Source organism: Equus asinus, unplaced genomic scaffold, assembly GCF_041296235.1.
Source record: "Equus asinus isolate D_3611 breed Donkey unplaced genomic scaffold, EquAss-T2T_v2 contig_193, whole genome shotgun sequence".
In the NCBI taxonomy this organism is placed as follows: domain Eukaryota; kingdom Metazoa; phylum Chordata; class Mammalia; order Perissodactyla; family Equidae; genus Equus; species Equus asinus.
The window spans coordinates 383,968-408,572 of record NW_027224842.1 but is presented as its reverse complement, the minus strand read 5'-3'; the positions used below and the strand labels follow the sequence as shown (position 1 = coordinate 408,572).

The window sequence follows — 24,605 nt, the reverse complement described above, 5'->3', positions numbered from 1 at the left end:
ATAGCTGGGTCACATGGTAGTTCTATTTTTAGTTTTTTGAGGAATCTCCATACTGTCTTGCATAGTGGCTGCACCAGTTTGCATTCCCGCCAGCAGTGGATGAGGGTTCCCTTTTCTCTACATCCTGTCCAACATTTGTTGTTTTTGGTCTTGGCAATTACAGCCATTCTGACTGGTGTAAGGAGATATCTCATTGTAGTTTTGATTTGTATTTCCCTAACAATTAGTGATGTTGAGCGTCTTTTCACGTGCCTGTTGGCCATCTGTATATCTACCTTTGAAAATGTCTGTTCATATCCTCTGCCCACTTTTTGATCGGGTTGTTTTTTTTTTTTGTTGAGGTGTGTGAGTTCTTTATGTACTTTGGATATCAACCCCTTGTTTGATAAATGATTTGCAAATATTTTCTCCTAGTTGGTGGGTTGTCTTTTCATTTTGTTGATGGTTTCCTTTGCTTTGTAGAAGCTTTTTAGTCTGATGTAGTCCCATTTGTTACCTTTTTCTTTTGTTCCCCTTACCCGAGTAGACACGGTATTCAAAAAGATGTGGCTAAGACCAAAGTCAAAGAGTGTACTGCCTGTTTTCTCTTGTAGGGGTTTTACGGTTTCAGTTCTTACATTCAAATCTTTAATCCATTTGGAGTTAATTTTTGTGTGTGGTGAAAGATAATGGTCTACTTTCATTCTCTTGCATGTAGCTGTCCAGTTTTCCCAACGCCATTTATTGAAGAGACTTTCCTTTCTCCATTCTTTGCTCCTTTGTCAAAGATTAACTGTCCATAGATGTGTGGTTTTATTTCTGGGCTTTCAATTTTGATCCATTGATCTGTTTGTTTTGGTGCCACTACCACGCTGTTTTGATTACTGTAGCTTTGTAGTATGTTTTAAAGTCAGGGTTGTGATACCTCCAGCTTTGTTCTTTTTTCTCAGGATTGCTTTGGCTATTTGGGGTCTTTTGTTGTTTCATATAAATTTTTGAATTCTTTGTTCTATTTTTGTGAAGAATGTCATTGGGATTCTGATTGGGATTGCACTGAATCTGTAGATTGCTTTAGGTAGTATGGACATTTTGACTATGTTTCTTCTTCCAACCCATGTGCATGGAAAATCTTTCCATTTCTTTACATCTTCCTCAATTTCTTTCAGTAATGACTTATAGTTTTCAGTGTACACATCTTTCACCTACTTGGTTAAGTTTATTTCTAGGTATTTTATTCTTTTTCTTGCAGCTGTAAATGGGATTGTATTCTTGATTTCTTTTCCTGCTAGTTCATTGTTAGCGTATAGGAATGCAACTGATTTTTTAAAATTGATTTTGTACCCTGCAACTTTGCTGTAGTTGTTGATTATTTCTAGGAGTTTTCTGGTGGATTCTTTAGGGTTTTCTATATATAGAATCACATCATCTACAAATAGTGAAAGTTTCACTTCTTCCTTTCCAATTTGGATTCCTTTTCTTTTTCTTGCCTAACTGCTCTGGCCAAAACCTCCAGTAATATGTGGAATAAGAGTGGTGAGAGTGGGCACCATTGTCTCGTTCCTGTTCTCAGAGGAATGTCTTTCAGTTTTTCCCCATTGAGTATGATGTTGGCTGTGGGTTTGTCATATATGGCCTTTATTATGTTGAGGTAATTTCCTTTAATACCCATTTTATTGAGAGTTTTTATCATAAATGGATGTTGGCTCTTGTGAAATGCTTTCTCTGCATCTATTGAGATGATCATGTGATTTTTATTCCTCATTTTGTTAATGTGGTGTATCACACTGATTGATTCATGGATGTTGAAGCATCCCTGCATCCCTGGAATGAATCCCACTTGATCATGGTGTATGATTCTTTTAATGTATTGCTGTATTCAGTTTGCCAATATTTTGTTGAGGATTTTTGCATCTAAGTTCATCAGTGATATTGGCATGTAGTTTTCCTTCTTCGTGTTGTCTTTGTCTGGTTTTGGTATCAGGGTAATGTTGGCCTCACAGAATGTGTTAGGAAATGTTCCCTCTTCTTCAATTTTTCAGAATAGTTTGAGGAGAATAGGTACTAAATCTTCTTTGAATGTTTGGTACAATTCTCCAGAGAAGCCATCTGGTCTTGGACTTTTGTTTTTTGGGAAGTTTATGATTACTCTTTCAAGCTCTGTACTTGTGATTGGTCTGTTCAGATTCTGTTTCTTATTGATTCAGTTTTGGGAGGTTATATGAGTATAGGAATCCATCCATTTCTTCTAGGTTATCAAATTTGTGGGCATACAGTTTTTCACAATAGTCTCTTATAATCCTTTGTATTTCTTCCGTATCTGTTGTAATTTCTCTTTCATTTCTAATTTTATTTATTTGAGCCTTCTCTCTTTTTTTCTTGTTGAGTCTGGCTAAGGTTCTGTCAATTTTGTTTATCTGCTCAAAGAACCAGCTGTTAGATTCATCAATCCTTTTTACTGCTTTTTTAGTCTATATTTCATTTATTTCTGCTTTGATGTTTATTATTTCCCTCCTTCTGCCGACTTTGGGCTTTATCTGTTCTTCTTTTTCTAGCTCTGTTAGCTGTATGTTAAGATTACTTATTTGAGATTTTTCTTGCTTGTTGAAGTGGGCCTGTGTTGCTATGAATTTCCCTCTCATGACTGCTTTTGCTGCATCCCATAAGAATTGGTATGTTGTATTTTCATTTTCATTTGTCTCCAGTTAATTTTTAATTTCCTCTTTGATTTCTTCAATGATCCAATGGTTGTTCAATAGCATGTCCACATATTTCCGACTTTCCCAGTTTTGTTCTTGTGGTTGATTTCTAGCTTCCTAGCATTGTGGTCAGAAAAGATGGTTGGGATGATTTCAATCTTCTTGAATTTATTGAGGCTGGCCTTGTTATCCAACATATGGTCTATCTTTGAGAATGTTCCATGGGCACTTGAGAAGAACGTATATTCTGCTGTTTTTGGATGGAATGCTCTATATATGTCCATTAACTCCATCTGGTCAAGTGTTTCATTTAAATCTGCAATTTCCTTGTTGAATTTCTGTCTGGATGATCTGTCCCTTGAAGTAAGTGTGGTGCTGCGGTCCCCTACTGTGATTGTGTTGCTCTTAATTTCTCCCTGTAGGTCTGTTAATAATCGCTTTATGTACTTTGGTGACCCTGTGCTAGGTGCATATATATTAATAAGTGTTATGTCCTCTCGATGGAATTTCCCTTTTATCGTTAAATACTGCCCCTCCTTGTCTCTCATTGTCTTTTTTAACTTGAACTCTGCCTTGTCTGATAAAAAGTATGGCAACCCCTGCTTTCTTTTGTTGGCCATTAGCTTGAAGTATTGTCTTCCATCCCTTCACTCTAAGCCTATGTTTGTCTTTGTAGCTGAGGTGCGTTTCCTGGAGGCAGCATATTGTTGGGTCTTGTTTTTTAATCCATCCAGCTACTCTATGTCTTTTGATTGGAGAGTTCAGTCTATTTACATTTAGAGAGATTATTGTTATATGAGGGCTTAATGCTGCCATTTTATCTCGTTTTCTAGTTGTTCTATGTTTCCACTGTTTCTCTTCCTTTGCATTTCTGACTGCCATTTCATTTTGTTGGTTTTCCAAGAGGGATTTCTCAGTTCTCTCTCTTTGTGAATTGTGGTTTTGCTCTGATTTTTTTGTTTAGTGGTTACCGTGAGGATTGTATCAAAGATATTGGAGATGAGACAGTCCATTTTCTCATAGCCTCTTATCGCCATTAACCTAAGCAAGTTCCTTCCATTTCCTCTCCCCTTCTGGGTAATTGCTGTTACACAATGCTCTGTTTTTAATTTCCTGAGTTTGTGGCTAAGTTGAAGTGTTTATCATTGCTTCTGATGCTTTCTTTCCCTTTCTCTTTTAAGTTGTAATTGAGTCTTTACCTTCCTATTCTGGTAGAGAGCTGCAGGTTTCTGATCATGTCTGTCTATTTACCTTCTTGCTCAGAGCTTTGTAGACCTTCACCTTTTTGTTGCCAGTGTGAGGGCATCTTTAATTATTTCTTGTAGGGGAGGTCTGGTGGCAGTGAACTCCCTCAGCTTTTGTTCATCCAGGAAAGCTTTCACTTCTCTATTGTATCTGAGGGAAAGTTTTGCTGGATAGAGTATTCTTGGCTGAAAGTTTTTGTCTTTCAGTATTTTGAATATATTATTCCATTCTCTCCTAGCCTGTGAGGTTTCTGCTGAGAAATCTGCTGAAAGCCTGATGGGGCTTCCTCTGTAGGTTATCTTCTTGTACCTTGCTGCTCCTAATATTCTTTGTTTATCCCAAACTTTTGCCGTTTTTACTATTATATGCCTTGGAGAGGGTCTTTTCACATTGATAAAGTTGCGCATACGATTAACTTCGTTTATCTGTAAATCTGAAACCATCCCCATGTTTGGGAAGTTCTCAGCAATTATTTCTTTGAATAAGCTCTCTGCTTCTTTCTCCCTCCCTTCTCCCTCTGGGATACCTATAATCCTTATGTTGCTTTTCCTAATTGAGTCAGATATTTCTTGAAGAATTCCTTCATTTTGAAAAAATCTTAGTTCTGTCTCCTCCTCCACCTGTAGAATTTTTACATTTTTATCCTCAAGAAGACTAATTCTTTCCTCCATAAGATCAATTCTATTTCTTAATGATTCTAGATTATTATTTGTGTTTTTCATATCCAGAATTTCTGCTTGATTTTTTTTATAGTTTTAATCTCTTTGGTGAAGAGATCCATTTTGTTGCTGGGCTCCTTGAACTGTCTTTCTGTGTTTTCTTGTAAATCGTTGAGTTTCCTTATGATGGCTATTTTGAATTCTCGGTCATTTAGCTTGTATATTTCTGTATCTTCCATGTTGGTTTCTGGAGAATTGTCATTTTCCTCCTGGTCTGAATTGTTGCTGCAGTTTCTCATGGTGTTTGATGAACTAATTTTTTGTTGTGGCATTTGTGGTATTCTTAGGATGCAGATTCCCCCTGTTACCGCTAGCAGGGAGCAGGTGTAGTGTTTCTGGCCGTACCCCATCTGCTGGAAGCTGTGGGGGTATTATGGGTGCTTGCCCCAGCCTGGGATGCATTCAGGCACTTGTGTGGACTGTCCTTGTCAGGCGGGGCTTCCTCACTAGGCTAGGGCCACTCTTTGGTGCCTCAGGGGCACTCTGAGCTCCCCCTCTCCACCGGAAAGTGATCACCAGTGGGCTCAAAGCTACCTCACCTATTCCCACAGCTGCCTGGGACATGTTCCCTCTTTGGGAGCACTCATGTGTGCCTGGAAGTGTTTGTCCCAGCACAAAAATCTGCTGAGGTCCCTTATGATCCACAGTCCGTGGTGCTACTGAGCTTGGTGGGCAGGGCTTCCAGGCAGAGACCTGAGCTATGGCTGCTCCTTGACAGCCCTGGGGCATGGTGGGCTCCCCCTCCCCGCCAGGAAAGTAAGTGCATGTGGGTTCAAAGCTGCCACACCTATTCCCACAGTTGCCTGGACTGGTTACCTCTTTGGGAGCACAGCTGCACTGTGAGCATTCATGCACACCTGCGAAGTATTTGCCCCAGCTTGTAAATCTGCTGAGGTCCCTGTTTACGATCTGCAGTCCGTGGGGCTGCTGAGCTTGGTGGTCAGGGCTTCCCTGCTGGGACCTGGGCTATGGCTGCTCCTTTACCGCACAGGGGTGTGGTGGGCTCCCTCTCTCCACTGGGAGATCAACCACGAGTGCAGGCTAAGGGTTACCGCCGCCTCCTCTTATGGTTGCCCTGCTGCGTGTTCCCACTTTCCAGGTGCTTGCACCAGGTTGGAGTGTTCGTGTTGCATGCACAGGGTTAGTGGGGAGAACAGGGTGTGCTCACCTGTCTCCATCACTTCCTGGGGGGCCAGTCCACCCACCCTCAGATTTATAGCTGCGTGTGTCTCTCAGGCATCCTGTTGTGCTGTGTGGGTTTCCTCTGTTGGTCAGTAAGTGTCCATTTAGTTATAACTCAAAAGGGAGAGCGAGGAAGGGACTAGTTCACTCAGCCATATTGCTGACGTCACTCCTACCAAATGTTTTAAGTAATAGCAGCTCTATGGGAATAAATTGAATTGCAAACGAGGATTCTTCCTTATAAAATGATGTGACATTTGGAAGTGTAGCTGTGTTGGCTTAAACCTTAGTTGCATTACTTAACAGTAATAACAACCAACATTTATGTAATGCTTTTCTGTTTACAACTGATTTCTCAATCACTTTTCTCATTGGAGGTCTAACATAATCCTGTGAGATTACTCTGACGCAGAAGAGGAAAAGGTCCTTGATCTCTGCTCTTTTCCTCTTTCTGACAGCTGGAATGGTGGTGACCACAGTGCTCTTGGAAGCCCTCCATGTTGAAGATGGTGGAGCTTTTCAGCCTGGGCCCCTAGTGACTGTGTGGAGTAAAGACACATACCATTGTGAATTGTTCACCCAGTAATTTTTTTTTTTCTTTTAAGAAGGGAAGCCCACCCGTTTCTACTCTCCCCTTTTTTTCTTTAAGATTTTATTTTTCCTTTTTCTCCCCAAAGCCTCCTGGTACATAGTTGTGTATTTTTAGTTGTAGGTCCTTCTAATTGTGGCATGTGGGACGCCGCTCAGTGTGGCTTGATGAGTGGTGCCATGTCTGCGCCCAGGATCTGAACTGGTGAAACCCTGGGCCACCAAAGTGGGGCTTGCCAACTTAACCTCTCGGCCATGGGGCCGACCCCTCTTTTTTTTTTAAATATGGTTTTAAGGTATCCTTTTTTTGGTGAGAAAGATTGGCCCTGAGCTACCATCTGTTGCCAATCTTCCTCTTTTTTCTTGTTTTTTTCCTCCTCAAAGCCCCAGTACGTAGTTGTATATCCTAGTTGAAGATCTTTCTAGTTCTGCTATGTGGGACGCTGCCTCAGCATGGCTGGATGAGGGGTGCTATGTCTACACCCACGATCCGAATGGTGAAACCCTGGGCTGCTGAAAGGGAGCATGTGAACTTAACCAGTACACCACCTGGCTGACCCCACCTAGTAGTTTTTATGTGTGAGAGAAATAAACTTCTTTTTGTCCTTTAAACCATATTATTTGAAATCTTTCATTATATGACAACTTCATCTTTTACCATCTTTCTGAATTCACCCGTACCATTTACATACCATTTGTTATCACTCTATCCAGTAAACCACGTGGAGGGCAAGCAAATGTTTGTCTCAGTCTTTGCAAATGAGTTGATTCAGTTGGTGTTTCCTGCAGCCTTTTTTCACTGCTACTCAATAGGCTACTTCCTTCTGTTGGTTCATTTCCCTCTGAACCTTTGAGGTTCATAACTGTCTCCTCCTGTGTTTAAAGCAATTAAAAAAATACTTAAAACTGTATATTTGCTGTCCATTTTTATACTCACTGAGCCACCACATCACGAATAAAATTTCCATTTTTAGAATTAAGGGTAACAGTTCATAGGGGAAATATACAGCTTCATTTCTAGCTAATCAGCTACTGCTTGGAACAAGAACTCTCTTAGGGGTGTTTACCACTGAGTCACTGTTGTAGCATTATAAATGCCTGAGTCACATACAATGTCATTACATTTGCAATACTGTTTAAAAATTAGCCTATTTAAGATATGATTCAAAGCAATAGTTGGTAAATATATCAAAGTGGTTCAGAAAAAAAAATAACTATCTGTGATGAAAAACAATTCACATTCATTCATCTACTTAAATTTAAGCAATAAAAACAGAGAGGGAAGAAACCAGAAGCATTCTAGGGTTTAGGCTGCAAACACAAAGCATTTCACAGGCTATTTCTGCAGTTTTATGTAGGGCTAGCTGCTAAAATGACTGGGAAAATTGGTAGTCACACCTACTGTACAAGCTTGGGGATTAAGAATGGGAGAATTGTTAACTGAGTGACAGAGAACGAAGAGGACACATTGCTATCATAGATTTGGAAGTCCCTTCCTTAAGGAAATGGTTGAGATGGTCTACACTTGATCACAGATTTACCTGGGTTTCTTGATCCGTAGAGGCTATGTTATTCATCTCTGTGGATGGTGCCAAATCTTCATGTTCAATTGTCTTATCTTCATTCTCCATGATTGATAATTAAGAGTAAGATGATAGAGGGAAAAGGAACAAGATCTGTTCTGAAGGAGAAACAATATAGATATAGAATAGCAATTTGGGATTTAAAAAAATGAATCAGACAGCAATTTGAGCCATTTAAAGGAATGAATTGTACTTATTTTTCCCCTTAGAACTCTGAATGGCTAAGATATTTTAGATTATTCTTAACTTTCAATTGCTAATCTTTTCTTTGATTACAATATATTATCCTATTGCTTATCTACCTTTTTATCTCTCTTAAAAAAGCCCTTGTTGACCATCATATGTTCATGATTTCTCTCCCATCCTGTTTTTTGAGTTATACTTTACACATTCCAGGCAATATTACTGTTAAATTGTCCTCTGTAATGGGCCAACTTGATGAAGCAGGAAAGCTCCAGGTAATTTTCCAATGTTGATAGAGGAAATGAGTCACCAAAGAGAAATCTATGGACTCCATCATTTTCAGAGAAACCAGAGTCACTAATTCCTGCCCGGCTCTTATTTCTGAATTAAAGTAAAAAAATACAACATTGATTGAGTAGCCACAATGTCTTAGACACTATAAGTGCTATGGTAGTCTCCTGCTGGTTATTATGGGTAACTCAAAGATTGCCAAAACACATTCTTTGTTTTCCATAGGCTTATGGTATGCCAGGAAACATAAACTTATACCAAGTAACTAAAAACTTGTAGGGCAGACCTACAAGGTTGGCTTCGTAAACACCCACTTCAACCTTTTCTCCCCTGGCTGCCCAGGCTATAGAGGCTGAAAAGCCACATAATCCAATTCTTAGCCATGTTTGCAGCTAGAGGTAGCCATGTGTCCCAGCTCTATGTAATGAGACATAAGTGGGAGTCCCTGGGAAGGGCTTTCATTCCCAAATAATAAGGGAAGGACTTTTGAGAATCATACTGTTTACTTTTCACCTCTAACATTTCCCTTTCTCCTTCCTTGGATGTAGATACACTACCTGGGGGACAGCAGCCCTCTTTCCACCAAGAGAATAAAAAGCCTTATACCAAAGAGAGTACAGAAGTGGAGTGGGTTCCCTGATGACATCCTTGAGTTGCTGCATCAGTCTTGGGCTGCCAAGCTTTGAGGTAATGGTTTAAACCACTATTAGTCAAGTTTTCTTTTTACTAGTAACCAAAGTTATTCCTAATGCAACATGTATGATGAATATTATAGTAGAGGTACAAACTACAAACCTAGGTAGGACCAAAGGAAAAATTATGTAAGATAAGGGAAAATCTAATTCAACACATATTTAAGTGCCTAATATGTGCCAGGCACTATGCTAGGCCATAAAGACAAAGATTAATTAGACAGGACTCCTGCCTCAAGGAATCATTTTCTGTTTAACAAAGTGCCAAGATGTTTGAATTTAAAATTTCAAAGAAAATTATATCCTTTCCACCACGACCACCATCACCACCACCATTTTTCTTCCTTACAAAACACAGTGTTAGCCAGAAAGGCATCTCAAAGAACCTTCAGCTTGATTTTTATTATGTATAATAAACATATGCATATATGATGACATATTATATATATGTATATATAATTTTTTGAATTAAAAAACTTATTCCAAAATTTAGACTCATAATGAGAAAGAACAGCATTTTGACAGGAAAATGTTGGGCTCAGAAAACCCTTGTCTTAAGGGCATAGAAGCATGAAAGCCAGTGGGGTGTGAGGGAAACTTTGCTGCTCCCACTTTGCATGTAGGAGGAGGCTGAGAGTAACGGGGGAGGAGGGTAGAGATTTGGAATATCACGTCCAAAACCATGGGGCTTGGCCTTTACCCTCTGTAGAGAATGACCCTTCATCTCAGAGTAAGTGACCAGGTCTGCTGGCTCTGGAGTTGGACAAACCTGGGTCTGAAGTTCAGCTCCATCATATACCAAATCGCTTAGCCTCTTTCTAACTAATTCCTTATCTACAAAATGGAGACAAGAGTAGTTCCAACCATGCACACGATAAGCATCCAACAGTGTTGGTTATAAGCCACTCATATTCCTTCTCTCTAATTATCATAAATCTCTAAGAATCCTTCTGCTTTTCCTATTAACCTTGAAGAATTTATTACTTAAGCCCATTGATTTTCTTTGACCATATTTTTTACTTCTTTCTGTCAAGGCCAGCTTCTTGATTAGGTGGATGTAACACTCACCACTGTCATTTCTTCACCTTTTTCTTTAGTAGAATTACATAGAAACTCTTGGGCAGCGCCACTAGAACTACCTCCACCAAATTCTCAAAATCAGCCAATTATGCTACTTACGAAGAGTATTTTTAAACAGCCAACAAGTACAACTGATTATTTCTAGTAGAGATAAACTATTGACTAAAATGAAGCCTTTGAGAATTTATTTTATTAATGTTATTCTGGTCCTTTTTAACATAAATGATCAAAACTTGGTGTGTTGCACAGTATATGATATTTGTGGAAATACATAGTTTTGTGTTTCAAAAAAATTTCCCTATTCTCCCCTAAACTCCACCATGAATGCTAAACTACTTATCTGCAATCAGAGCAGTATTACAAAGAGGAAAGGTAAAATAAAATGCCAGTCTTTTAGTAAGTCCAGTAAAGCAACTTACAGCTGCTCAGCTTTGTTTATTCTCTGCTGTTTTCATTTCCAAAAGAACACGTAAGCTATCGTCAGAAACCCACTTAAATTTAGAAAAATCACAAAAATGTAACTTTTACTTAAAGCAACCGTGTTCATGGCATTTACTGTTCATAGTCATTGGATCTTAAAATTACAATAGTATATCACCTATTAAGAAAGCAGTTTTGGCAAAGAAATCAGAAAATATGCAGAAATGACTTTTTTTTAAAGACTGGCACCTGAGCTACCAACTGTTGCCAATCTTTTTTTTTTTGTCTGCTTTTTAACTCCCCAGATTCCCCCCAGTATACAGTTGTATATTTTAGTTGTGGGTCCTTCTAGTTGCAGCATGTGGGACGCTGCCTCAGCATGGCCTGATGAGCGGTGCCATGTCTGCACCCAGGATCTGAACCAGCGAAACCCTGGGCCGCCGAAGCAGAGCGTGTGAACTTAACCACTCGGCCACAGGGCTGGCCCCCAGAAATGACTTTTGAAGGGCCAAAAGAAATGTGATGAAATCCATTAAAAAGTAGAAAGTTTATACCCCTTACTCAGAGAGAGGCTCTCCAGTCCTCATTCAGAGCCCATTAACTCTTATTTTGAAAACAACTCTAATGACTCTGCTCATCTGGTTTCCAAACCCTCAGAAGATAAGACGTTATAAATTAAAACAAACGAATGAAGAGATTGTAAAGAAGCAAACTGACAACAGCACGAGTGACAGCTGACAATGAAAGAGATGGAAAAGAGCAATCTAGGTGTACAAAACGTGGGGATAAATGTCTTTTCCACAGGAGTATTTACAGTTTTGTCCTGCCAAGTGTCTCTTCCCCTCCTTTTTTGGCAACAGCACACTAATTTTCTCTTGTGGAATCCACAGCTCCCCTAGTCTCCATCCATGGTTCATGTGAGGCTCACGTCATCCTCACCTCCCCAACCCCCTACTGCACCAATGTTCCAGAGAGGGGGACAGGCCTAGACAATGAGGAGCTCCTTCCCTGGTCACACTGACTGTTCTAGGCATGAGCAAGTGACTCATACCTGGCTAATGAGAGTCAGCTTTATGGTGTTTCCTGGAATCACTGGGAAAGAGCTTGCTTTCTTTTAGAGTTGCTAAGCCCAGACTTGCTGTTGACAATCTTTGTGACATATAAGAAAAGCCTTCCAAAGAATGATCATAGAGCAAAGCAGATTCTGAATATGCAAAGAGAGAGAGAGAGAGAGAGCTCCAGATTAATACTCATATTGTTGGTACACCTAGAAGCAGCTCCTTTCAGTTAGATGAGCCAATTAATTCCTCACCAGTTCGAGCTGGGTTCCTGTCACTTGCCACCAAATGCATCCTTCATAAGAACCTTCATACCTGAACTGCCCTGAAAGATCCCCAGTATTATAAGAGATGTTTAGAAAGGTGATTCTACATCTCCAAGAAAAAGAAAAGAAAAGAAAAGAAAATGATGTGGAGATATTTTCTGTTATTAAAGGCATTAAAATATATAATACAATTTAGAGATTTTCTTTAAAGAGAATGTTAAAATAAGCAAAAATCTGGTATTCAATAAAATAGGTGTCAGTTATCCAAAAAATAAATTTAAGTGAAATGCTCTTTTTTTAAACAATGTTGGTTAAATAAAATACTCTAGTTAATGGACCTTAATTATTTTTTCATTGTGTTCACGGAAGACTTTTGAAGTCCTCAGTCCCAGGGAAGTTTTAAGAGCTGTTAAGCATCTGAGATGCTGAGTATCTGGGATGGAAAAATGAAAAAGTGGGGAAATTCAGAGAAACTAGGTGGTTTCCAAGAAATTAAGAATCACAGGGTAATGGTATAAAAAAAGTTGGAAAGGTCTTTAGAAATATCCTAGTCTAATCTCTTTAACATTCAAATGAGAAAACTACTGCCTAGAGAAGCTAAGTAACTTTTTCAACTAATAGCCAATGTCAGCCAAGCCTCACAGTAAAACCGTGTAAAAACTTGTGAAATGAGTTGGTTCTTTAATCTGTATCATTGACTTCATGCATCTCTACCAAATCACTACATTATATTTTTACATTTTTGCTATAATATTTTATTTAAAATCCCACTCATATATACTCATAGTTAATTCTAAGTTTGAAAACACATTCCACAAGAAGTTTGAAAACATCTTCTACAAGCAAATACAAATATTTTTATTTTCTACCTTGTATTATGTTCAGCTTTACTCTTTCCCATTGTTAGAAATGTTAATAGAGTTTATTATGAATAAAAAATTGTACTAACCTAAATGGTTGTACAACATTGGTGACAAAATGAATGGAACAAGAACTTTTGTCCTATTCTCATGACAAATATTATTTACATATTCTCAATTAATAGTTAACTGGCTGACACCTTGCCACTTAACCATGTCTTAAGATTCTAAGAATTAAGGAGGTTTTCTTTTAAAAAAATCCAGTTAAGCTGAGAGGCTTTGAGAGATTTTTGTTTATCAGAAAATTACACTGAGAACTCGGAAGATATTTTAGATAAAAGCGCCTATACACAGAAACAAGTTTTTTTCTGCTTCTCCATCAAGGTAGTGCCTTATTCAGACTGATATCACAACCTGTACACTATATTAGGAAAAAAAACCTATCCTGTGTCAAATGGTGAAATTTTATAGATTTCATAAATTCAGTAAATAACATGAATTTAATCAAATTCTGTGACTCAAATACAGATTTCAATAGAAGAAGGAGGTTTGACCTGAGCCCAGGGACGTGGCTGCTAAGACCATCTGCCTGTCCACTTGCATGTAGGTCAGTAGGTCAGGTGTCACCTGCATACACACGCCAACGGCTGCTGACTCTCTAGCATTCTTAGTATACAGAATTTCCTACAGGACTGACCCAAACACTTAGAAACAATCTTGGCTCAATTTGAGCTTTGCTTTCCAGTATTATGGATATATGCCACCAAAATCATAGAGCTGTGGACCTGAACAGTTTCCTTAGTCTTTCCTCCAAACCTGAGAGAAAACTGCACATCAAGAAGATGAGCAGTTCTGTATATGAGTATGGATGTAAATAGAGAAAAAAGGTCTGTTAATAGTAGTTGCCTTTGGGGTGGAAAATGGAATTGAAGAGGTTGAAATTTCATTTTCATTCTCTATATTTCTGTACTGTTAGGATTTTTACAAGAAGACTTTCTTACGCAATTTAAAATACATTGAAAAAATTTATGCAATTCTTAAAGCTTTAGAGAAAAGGAATACAGCTTTCCTTGGTAACACTATTTTTCAGAGATAGAATCTCGTCATTTGACTTTAGGTAACTTAATCCCACCCGCTACAATTTAAGGTCATTTTTGTTTTTGTGGTTAAGAAAATGGAGAACTGCCTAGAATCTTCTACAGCAGTTTTCAAATATTTCTTAAGCCAAAAATCTTTCACCAAATGAAACCTTTTCCTGAAACCCAACAAATGGGACAGAGAAAAGGTGGAGCTGAAGGAGCCTATCACTTGCCCTGCTCCTTCTGGCAAGTGAAGCACAATTAAAACCCTTTTGTAAACACGCTTTCACATAGAGGAGATGTTTGTTAAATCAGCCTTCTCTTTTTCAGGTTATCTTATTAATCTAAATGTTTAAAGGTGCTTTCTGCGGGCTGGCCTGGTGGCACAGTGGTTAAGTTCACACGTTCCACTTCGGTGGCCTAAAGTTCCCCAGTTTGGATCCCAGGTGCGGACCGACATGCCACTTGTCAAGCCATGCTGTGGCAGGCGTCCCACATATAAAGTAGAGGAAGATGGGCATGGATGTTAGCTCAGGGCCAGCCTTCCTCAGCAAAAAGAGGAGGACTGGAGGCAGATGTTAGCTCAGGGCTGATCTTCCTTAAAAAAAAAAAAGTGCTTTCAGTAATATTTCAGAGGAAATAAAAGAACTATGATTTGCAAATGTCCAAAGGCTTACTGCTATCGACTGAATTACTGCTAAAAGATCATTACATGGATAAAGGCTGATTATTCCTGTTGTTTGTTGTCTGTGATATGGACTGTCCAACATTTACTGGGATGTTCTTATTGAGAATTTACATATATTGCTGGAGTACAATATGTGCTGTATTCGTACATTTGAAGGAGCATCTCCAGGACTGTTCATGAAGCCTTCTATAATGATTGCAATGATAAACATCACCTACCTTCGGGGTTTATCCATTCACGTGTTGAAAGGGGGGGTTCTCAGTCTCACGCAGTACTTCTATATAGAACATACAGAAACCTTCCAGTTCCTGGGTCCTGCTAACCAACTCTGATCTAAGGCTCATTTTCCAAAAGGAGCACTGCCCAGCCGTGACGAATTCAGATCAAGTGAAGAGTAGGGCTTAAAATGTCCTTGATAAATAAGTACTGAAACGACTGAGAATGTTTCCCTGAACAAGAACGACCTCATCTGAAAGTGTTAGCGTGCCAACCACATGGGACCAAGTTATCAGAGAAAAACAACTGCTCTGCTGTTTGGTTAACTGATACAGACACGTAAAGTAAAACACTGTATAATGAGATATGAATGAAAGGAAATTATCCCTAGGTAAGAAAGGACCCAGTACTTGCTTTTCTCCTTTGTAATCTCTCTCCTCACCTAGGAAAAAAGCATTTAATTGAAAGTTTAAAATATTATTTCTAGGCCTACTACAATCAGAATCTCCAGAGACTGAACCCCCCAAGTGTGGCAGACAGGACTTACTAACTACCTAAAACCACTGCTCAGGCATGCCGGTGGGGCCCTCCTCCACCCCAAGGGGTAAATCACGACTGGGCTAAATCAATCTCTCTAACACCATTCCTCTCTGCCGGCTGGTGGTTCAGAGCTGAGCGTAATTCACTCTGTCCAATGAAGTTTGTGAGCAAGGCTATTGGAGGCCACTGGGTAAGACTCCTAATAAAAAGACAGGGAAGCAAGAGAACCCTCTCCTCTTTGTGCCTTTAAATTGTGTGTGTGTGTGTGTGTGTGTGTGGAAATGGAGCTGTGGAGGGGCACTATGTTTCTTGGAACTCTAGCAGCCATCATTCACCCATGAAGAAAAAGGCAAGATTGGCTCATAGAAAGTGACCTAGAGCCTGATATCACTGGGGACCGAACAAACCCTGGACGCGCTTACCTTCAGACATCTTGTTGTGTGGGAAAAATTAAACCTGTATTTTTGAAAGTAATTTTGGCCAAATATCCTGTTACTTGCAGCCAAAAGCACCCTAACCAATCCAACAGGTGATTCTGACGCAGAGCCAGCTCTGAGAAGTTCTGATGAGGAGCAGTGATGAGGGACCTTTGGCTCACACATATCTATCTCCCTAGCTTCTTGACATGGTGCAAAATCTTCAGAGGACACACAACCAGAACACTGCCTTTGTATTGATATATCTCAACAAATAAACCGAAAATAACAATTTTAGTAGCTAAAGACCAATACCAAGGTTTTTAGGACCACCCTTTTAGTCAATAGAGATCATATACATTGTAAAGTTGTATATTTTCCCTCCCCATCCCTGAAGTTCATTTGTAATATTTGAATATCGAATTAAAAAAAATTGGGCTTATAAACATGTGATTGTTTTCTAAATTTCTACCCATGAAACAAACAAAACAGTAACACAACACCACTACCATCCCTGCCTGCACTTCCTTTTTGCTCTCTCTACTTGGTAAAATTCTATCAGTCATTCAACATTTAACTTACAAGTCACCTTCTCAATTAGTATTTCCTAACTCCACATAGACTAGCTCTGTCCCTCTTTCTTCTCTCTGAGGACTCACTCACTTATTTGACAAACATCTATTAAGCTCTTGCTATGTTCTAGTCCTTGTGCTGGGGATTCAAAAGTAAACAGTCTGACATAGTTCCTCTACTCAGAGGTTAAAACCTAATCAGAGAATGACAGATCATTCCTTAAGCAACCATAATAGAATGTAGTAAGTTTCAATTTGGGGCACATAAGACAGCAACCCCATCACTTCAAAATCAGTGACGTTCATCAGACTTTCACTGGATAAGATACCAAGATGACAGAGATGCAGTCTCTATTCTTTAAGGGAGGCACAGAGACTGATATGTGTTCATCAAACCAGTTTCCCCTGCTGCCTGCGCACACAGGTATTTGACATTTCCTAGCCTCTCTTGCAAGTCAGTGTGGCATGTTACTGAGCTCTGGCCACAGGACGTGGGCATGAACAATGTCTGCTACTTCTACTCTTCACTTGTAAGAAACCTCTCATGCAGTCTTCCACATACCCTCTCTTTTCCTGTCCATTGCCTGGAAACTAAGGACTCGACGGTCTTAGGGGATGGCACAGCCATAATATAAAAAGAGTGTGGGTTCCTGAATCACTGAGTAGAAGGCCACTAGCTGAACACCTGATTGAACTTTCCATGAGGGAGAAATAAGCTGCCTCTGTGTTGTTACTGAGATTTTGAGTTTATCTGTTATAGCAGCTAGTGTTACCTCAAGGTAATTTAATTGTGATGTGAGAAGTACAGTCACATAGTTAAACGGAGAAAGGAGGTATTGCCTACTTGGCTGGGGTCAAGCCTTGAAAGAGGACCCACTCTTGTGAAGAAAATAAAGACCAGTACAGGCAGAGAAACCACAGGATTAAAGGATGAGAGGTGAAAGAGAATGTGTCTGTAGGGAACTCTGTGTATATCTGCATCAACTACACCATAAACGGCAAGATGCGGAGTGGTTAGAGGACAATGGGATTAATCCTTACTGTAAATCCTGTGTCACTGCCTCCTAGTTGGGCCATTTGGGGCAAGTTACTTAACCAGTACAGATAAGTTTCTTCATCAGTAAAATGGTGAAAATGCCTATGTCACAGAAAATCTTAAAAAAGTACTAAGTACATCATGCAGTCCCAAAATAGTCCCCTCAATGCTTTCTCCTCCTTTTATAGGATTTTCCCTGAGAAGAAAGCATACATGTGCTGAAGGGACACTGGTAAATTCAAACCTTTCAGTCCTTCATGTAAACCACAGAAAAATAAAGGAATGGATTTCGAAAAAGGCAAAGAGCTTTTATGATATCAACAAGATATCTTTAATAACTTTATAAAGCTGTTAAAAACTCTTTAGAACTTATCATAATTGTGCTTTCTTTAACATGCAGGATACATGACTCTAAAAACACTGAGAACACCACCGCCTCACACAAGTGCATATACAGGCAGCTCCATTCCCCACATACTGTGTTCCTAGGCTTTGTGTGCAAAAGATGTAAACCCTTTCCCCTAGAGGAAACATCTGTTCTATCATTGGGGTCTGTGAGCAGCCTATCAATTATCAATAGGACTAGGAAACAGTTGGGCATGAACCAGATACTCAACAATTTCTTGTTACAGAATACATTCTGTAAATGTTTTAAATGAAGAAGGCGTTTACATTATATTTGTACAGCAAGAGATGTCAGAGATAATCTAGTCTATGCGTAACAAACTCAAATACCTTCAGGGATAAACTCAATGTGGGGTCTGCAGCACCCGGTGAGGGCACAGCCCAGCTGAAGGCATCAGATCACTGCAGGCCCCTGGGCCTCATCTCATGTCTTCACTTCCCATCAAAAGAAACTGAAGAGATTAGGTTTAGATGACTCTTGGAGGCTACAGAGCAAACATATTAATGAGTCAGCGCAGAAAATAGAAACCACTCCAGGTATTTTAAGCAGAAAGAGATTCTACAGGGAATTGAGTGAACTGTTGAAAGGGCTAGAGAGCAGGGTCTACGCTGGGCCTCCAGGAAGGACTTCTAGAACACTAGTAACTGAACCACTGGGGAATGTACTATTTTTGCCTCAATCAGGAGACCCCACAGGGACTACAGCGTTCAAGAACAACACTGTAGCTGAGACCCAGAGAGGCTGGGATCTGGAAGCTGCCTGGACAGAGAACACAGAAGATGTTTCCCACCTCCCTCAACCACCTCCGGACAGCCAGAGAGCTGGTGCTTCAACACGACAACGCTGACCTGGCTGTCCCTGCTGCTGTAAGGCCCTCCCAACACCCACAGTTCTGGAGACTGGACACTCGCATCTCCTGCACCGTCCTTGTCAACAGAAATTCGCCAAAAATAGCAGGGAGATGCCTCTGCCTCATCCCTGCCTTCGAAATCTCAGGCAAGTCATCTACTTGCCAGACGCTAATTTTACATCCAGAACTCTACCTGCGAGGGAGTCTAGGAAATACTTTAGCTTTCCAGTTTCGCCTGTACAAAGAGGCATACAAGAAGCAAGCAGGAATGGATGTGAGGGCCAAACTTCCACATCCAGGATAGCAACTTTTGGTGTAGGCCCCAGGGCTCAGACCTACATCATCGACCTTTTCCCACTTATTCTACAATGCCTTCTAGGGAAATCCTAAAAAAAGGAAAAAATTAAAAAATAAAAATACAGGCAAAATATGCTGGAAAATATATTATGCGATTCAGTCACTTTGCTCACATCATTAGCATACCATGAATCCACTACCTAATTTTTTGTTAGGTATATTCTGATCCATTGGATTTTGAGTTACTGAATGGCAGAAACTTTATTTAATTCATATTTGTATCTCCTGTCCCCATGCCTGCGTGGCCCAGAGAAGACACACGGGTACTTGCTGAATTGAAACGTTACATTCTTGACTTGGAGAGAAACAGTAAACTAGAATTTCACGAGAGCACTTTGTAGCAGCAATAACTTCAGGCGGAGGCCCCATTAGAGAGATGGAGTGGGGTTGAAAAGGGCTTTTAGTCTTTCAGTGGAAACAGAGGTTGACTTGTCTCAGTAGGGTATCTGCCTCTCTCTATCCACTCATGTTATCCATTTCTTGACCGGAGGCTAAAGGAAATGTGGCTTCCTGCTGTTAATCTTCTAGGGCAACAAGTACACCAGCTTCTAGGGTGAGATAACAGGCTGCTGCCTGGGAAGTACAGTCACTTGACATGTTGATAGTTCTGAGAAATGCGTTCTCGGGCAATTTTGTTGTGCAAGCATCAGAGTGTACTGAAGCGGAACAAAATGTGTGACCCCAAAATGTGTTCTTTCAACATGAACATTATTTTAGGATTATTTGTAAGAAAAAAAAGACTCAGAGGTTTTTCTTGTTACCTTCACTTTAAGCGCCTAAAAGTGATACAAAAACCTGTCTCAGGAAGCGAGCTATGTCACCTTGGTGTGACAAGAACGAGGCAGTAGAGCGGGAGGAGCCTAGAAAAGCCTGTTTGCTGGGCTCCCCTCTGTCTTCTGTTTCTGCGTGGCCAAACACTTGTTTTCCAAATGTTTGCTCCTTTTCTCCTACCTGTGAACTGCCTTCCTACCCTCTGAAGCCCCTGGCTCTCCCCACCCCCAACATCTTTTGTCTTCAGCTGAGGATGGCATTTAAGGCGAGGGCCTCGGCCATTTTGGCAAGTTACTTGTTTTCCTGGGTTTCTCTCGTGTACACACGCTATTAGGCTTTCCTTCTCCCGTTAGAGTCTCTCGTGGCGATCTGATCATAGAGCGGCCAGAAGAGCCAGAAGGCAGAGGAGCATCTCTCCGCGCCCCGCAGCGCTCACGCAGCCCCGGCGGCAGAGCCCGCACCGCCGGCTGCAGGGCCGCTGACGCCCCCGTGGGAGGCCCGGGCAGCACGGCCGCCCCCAACTCGACAGTGGTGCCGGCTCCAGCGGCGGCGTCTGGGCGCAGCGGCACCTCGGCCCACAGGAGCCACACCCTCCGGTTGTTTTAAGAACTAAAATAAACGAGAGAAACCCACGGCAGCAACAACTAACAAGTGAGCGCGCACACAGCCACGCACCCCAGGGCCGCGCCCGCCTCCGCGCCCCCGGCCCGCAAGCCCTGAGGCCCCGCCGGTTCCGCTTACCCTGGTGTCTCGGGGGCCCAGCTCGCGGCCCGCGGGGGGCCCGGCTGCGCCGCGGCTCAGGGACGGGCGGGCCCGCGGGGGACCCGGCTGCGCCGCGGCCCAGGGACGGCCGGGCGGGCGCCCGCACGCATCGCCCCAGGCGGCGCCCCGCCCTCTCGGCGCGGGAGACCCGGGCGGGCCCGCGGCCTCCACGGGTCCAGGGCTCGGCGGCGCGGCGCTGGCGGCCTTAGGCGCTGTGCGGGCGGGGAGCCGGCGGGAAGGGTCGGGCGAGGCCGCGCGGGGAGGGCGGGCCGGCAGCCCGCGGCGGGGAGCCCGGTTCCCGGGCCGGGCCGTCGCGCGCTCCGGGCGCACCGCGGCGCGTCTTCTCCGAGGCGCCGCGAGAACAGGACCCTTGCAGCGAGCGGCGTGGCGGGCGGCTCGTCCCCTCGGCCGCGTGTTGGCTCGAGCCTCCCGCTGGCCCGCGTGGATGCTGCGGTGCCGGCGGCAGCCCGCGTCCCTCCCCTCCCCTCCCCTCCCTTCCGCTTCGGGTCTGCCTTCCCTGATCGACCCCGCCACCCGAGTGTGAGCCTGGGCGCGCGCCCCTTCCGGGGCATTTCCATGTCCTTCAGAAATAAAGAATTTCTTGCCTGTTTTTTACTCCTTTAAGCAACTGCCAGTTTTAATCACCGCTGTTCAGGCGAGACAGACAGTGTCCAGGACCATCCCCAGCAGACAGGAGCCGCTCCTCCTCGTCTCTCAGGTGCTCCTTTGTGGACAGGATGGAGGAACCCAAGTCCCGTCCCATGACCTGGCTCAGGCCGTCTACAATGGTTATTTTCCTACACTGACTCTTCCTCCCTAAAGCTTGAAAGGCTTCTGGTGACATCCAGCTTCCTCTTACCACAGGAGTGAAATGTATTTTTCCTTTTCTTTCAGTCATATGCTCCTCATTGATCCATCAACCTGATTAATTAACCTTACTTTAGAGAACATGAACTTTTGGGCTCCAGTTTACTTTTATTGTTGACACTGTTTTATAGTTCACAGTTAGCTCTGAGAGAACTGACCCTGAGGGTCATGAGTTAATGTTAGAATCCACTGCAATTATTATAACAAAATGTTATCCTTTCATTGTCCATTAAAAATTTCCTTGTTAATATTAATTAACATTCTAAGAGAAAAGACTGCTCATTTATTATCTATATGTGCATCATACCATTTGGTCTTTTGAGGTAGCTACAAATAAAAAACAAACACAAAACGCTAAAACTAAAAGAACAAGAAAAAACTTCCTAGTACTCTCTCATACATGAATTTACTTGAACTTTTTCTTGGAACTTTTATTTTCTTTAGTTTTGTTTCCTGTTATATGATTCATTTATATTTATTTATCCAGAGACTATTTCTAAGTTTTATATCCTCCTGTCTGTTATCCTGGAATTTGGTGAAGAAATCTATACTTAATCTAAAAAATATCCCTCAAACTGATGATACTGCTGATGCAGATCAAGGCTGCCCGCTGGAGAGAAGCCCAAGGCGTCCTGGCCTACATACCGATCTACATCATCCTCCGGGAAGCACAGGACATCCTGACCTCATTGATCTGATTCTTACCCAAAGTTCTAGGACCACCCAATAACCAGACGCCACCTGCAAAGACACCATTTTAACATTTTTTTCATGATCTTTCCTTTGTCTTGTAAAGAAATAACTCACATACCTATGCCTTATAAATTTAGCCCTACCCTCAACCCATTGCAGCCCTTCACCGCCCCTGGGTCCTGTCCCCATGCTGCAGCTCTTCACCGCCCCTGGGTCCTGTCCCCATGCCTGCAGCTCTTCACTGTCCATGGGTCCTGTCCCCATGCTACTCCATGCTATTCTCTTAATAAAAGAGCACTTCTGCCAGACCTCGAGAGTCCAAGAAATCTTTCTTTTGACTCCTCGGCTCGCCAAGCCTGCATCACTGCGTTAGTTAACTATTATGTTTCTTAGGCTCATGTCAAATGTCATTGTTTATTTTAATAAAGATCTTTTAGTTAGACTAAGAAAATAGTACTTAATTCCAAGTGCTAACATCCATTAAGTATAAACACCTGATGATTATTTTTATTTTATATAACAGACCAACATATAGTTCTGAATAGTCTATAGTTCTTTTAACATAAGTTAGTGAAGCCAAACTCCTTCCTACCTTTGCTGTTCATTTATAACGGTGTAAAAATTTTAAATTAGTATCCACATACAGACCAATGCAGACCTGAACAAAAACATCTGAATATTGGGAAATAGAAATGAATACACTTTTCTTTTAAAAAACTTACTTTTTTCCTTCATATTTTAATTTTATATGCTTACAAATTGAGGCTTATTTTAAAAACTATTCTTTTGCAGTGATGTTATTAAGCTACAATGATTTCAAAAGAGATTAATATATTTAAAGAATCAAATTCTTGTGAACAATGACATCCTTAAAAAGGGCTTGTTTTCATTAATATTCCATTAATAGGAAAGAGATGATGAGTGAGTTTTCTTCATAGCCGGGTTTACAGTGTATAGGAAGGGCCTGCCTTCCCAGCAAGGAGATCCTGAATCACAAGCTCCAGCCTCCATCAATGATGACAGGATTACCTGTGATGTAGGCAGACTGTAGTGATAAACACAAGGAGACCCAATAATTAGCCAGGTTTAACACAGGTTGTGTTTCTTCAATTTTTGTATGACTGAGATAACTAAACAATTTACTCTCCTGGTAACAGGAAACTTCACTTAACAAACAGAATTTAGGAAAATTAGAATTAAGTTTCGGGTGATTTAAAACTTCTGAGTGTTCTTGTGATCCAGAGCTAAGTGGCCTCTAGCTGGTGTTTGAGCATGTATCACATTCTACGCAGGGGCTATTAGGTATTTGGTCTCAGAATCAGAAAATTAAGCAGTTTGGTGATATATACCCATTCTCCAAATTAGGATAAAGTCGAGGCTAAAATAGTACACTTTAATTTTGAGACTCAGAACTATTCTAAACTAGCTGAGTTTTATGCCACTAATAAACTTTTGAACATAATCAAGTGTGTCAGTCATAAAGTGGTGGTGTCAATTTACAAATAGAATTGTTTTAAAAGATGGTGTATATTTAGTTGGTCAACATACACAGGTAATTCCACGAACTGGAGCATGCTAAATGTGTTTTTAAAATTTATGTGAATACTAATAATTATCTATTGAACTACAAAAAAATATTCTATACTAACTTCAGACATCTAAATCTGTGTAAAACTAAAGGAGTTAAAAATATTACTGTTTTTTCCCCACAGAATTTTTCATTTTCTAAAGAATTCAAGGTGAAGTGATCCTTGTGGTAGAGGTTTAACAGTCTTTTAACTTAAACATGGATAATAAAGACTCAAATTTGTGTTCTTAGTTTTAGACTCATCTAAAGCCTGAGACAATGGAAGAGGCAAGAAGGAAAGACATCATAATAGAAGAACAGAAATTTTTTTTTTTAAGGAAGAGTAGCCCTATGCTAAGATCTACTGCCAATCGTCCTCTTTTTTTTTTTTTTTTTTGCTGAGGAAGACTGGCCCTGAGCTAACATCCATGCCCATCTTCTTCTACTTTATATGTGGGATGCCTGCCATAGCATGGCTTGACAAGCGGTGCATAGGTCCACACCTGGGATCCAAACCAGTGAACCCCTAGCCACCAAAGTGCAGACTGCAAACTTAACTGCTGCGCCACCAGACTGGCCCCAAGTTCAATATATGAAAACGGATCATATAAAGCAGATAAATCAGTTTATCAAGAAACAACCCCAATTCCCTCAAGTTTTTTTAAAAAGGCAAGTTCTCTGTTTTATATATGGACTCCTCTGGTCTCCTCTAAAAGGCCAATGGTCCTTTTGTTGCACATTTCAAGCCAGAACATTTCTAAATATTTGGTAACTTAAGTTCTGGCTAAACAAGGACAATTTAGCTTATCAGCAGTACCTCAAAATCAAGTGAGCTCTTCTGAAGATATAGATTCAGAGAAATCACAAAAGCCAATGTATGCTCCATTAATCAAATGCCTAGCAATTTCCCCAGCTATTAACAGCTGTTGTAATAGTTCTGACA

At 41.1% G+C, this 24,605-nt stretch overlaps 1 protein-coding gene across 11 annotated transcripts in view; it reads right to left on the bottom strand.

Moving 5' to 3' along the window:
• The window catches only part of LOC123284050 (sodium/hydrogen exchanger 9B2), a 55,161-nt gene extending 33,902 nt beyond the window's left edge, over nucleotides 1–21,259 (bottom strand). For 5 of the 11 annotated variants that reach the window (XR_011500259.1, XM_070503462.1, XM_070503468.1 and 2 more), the window contains exons 1-3: nucleotides 20,515–20,639; nucleotides 7,951–8,090; nucleotides 7,102–7,282 (exon numbers count right to left, since the gene is read on the bottom strand). Coding sequence is in view for 9 of the 11 variants with exons in the window: in XM_070503462.1 (XP_070359563.1) it covers nucleotides 7,102–7,282; nucleotides 7,951–8,040 (271 nt within the window). In the remaining 2 variants the exon portion in view is untranslated. Of the gene's footprint in view, nucleotides 1–5,807; nucleotides 5,833–7,101; nucleotides 7,283–7,950; nucleotides 8,091–18,124; nucleotides 18,280–20,514; nucleotides 20,671–21,140 lie in introns of those variants that run through there. The other 6 variants (XM_070503463.1, XM_070503465.1, XM_070503464.1 and 3 more) reach the window with 6 other exon arrangements.
• Nucleotides 21,260–24,605: the final 3,346 nt, after the last annotated feature.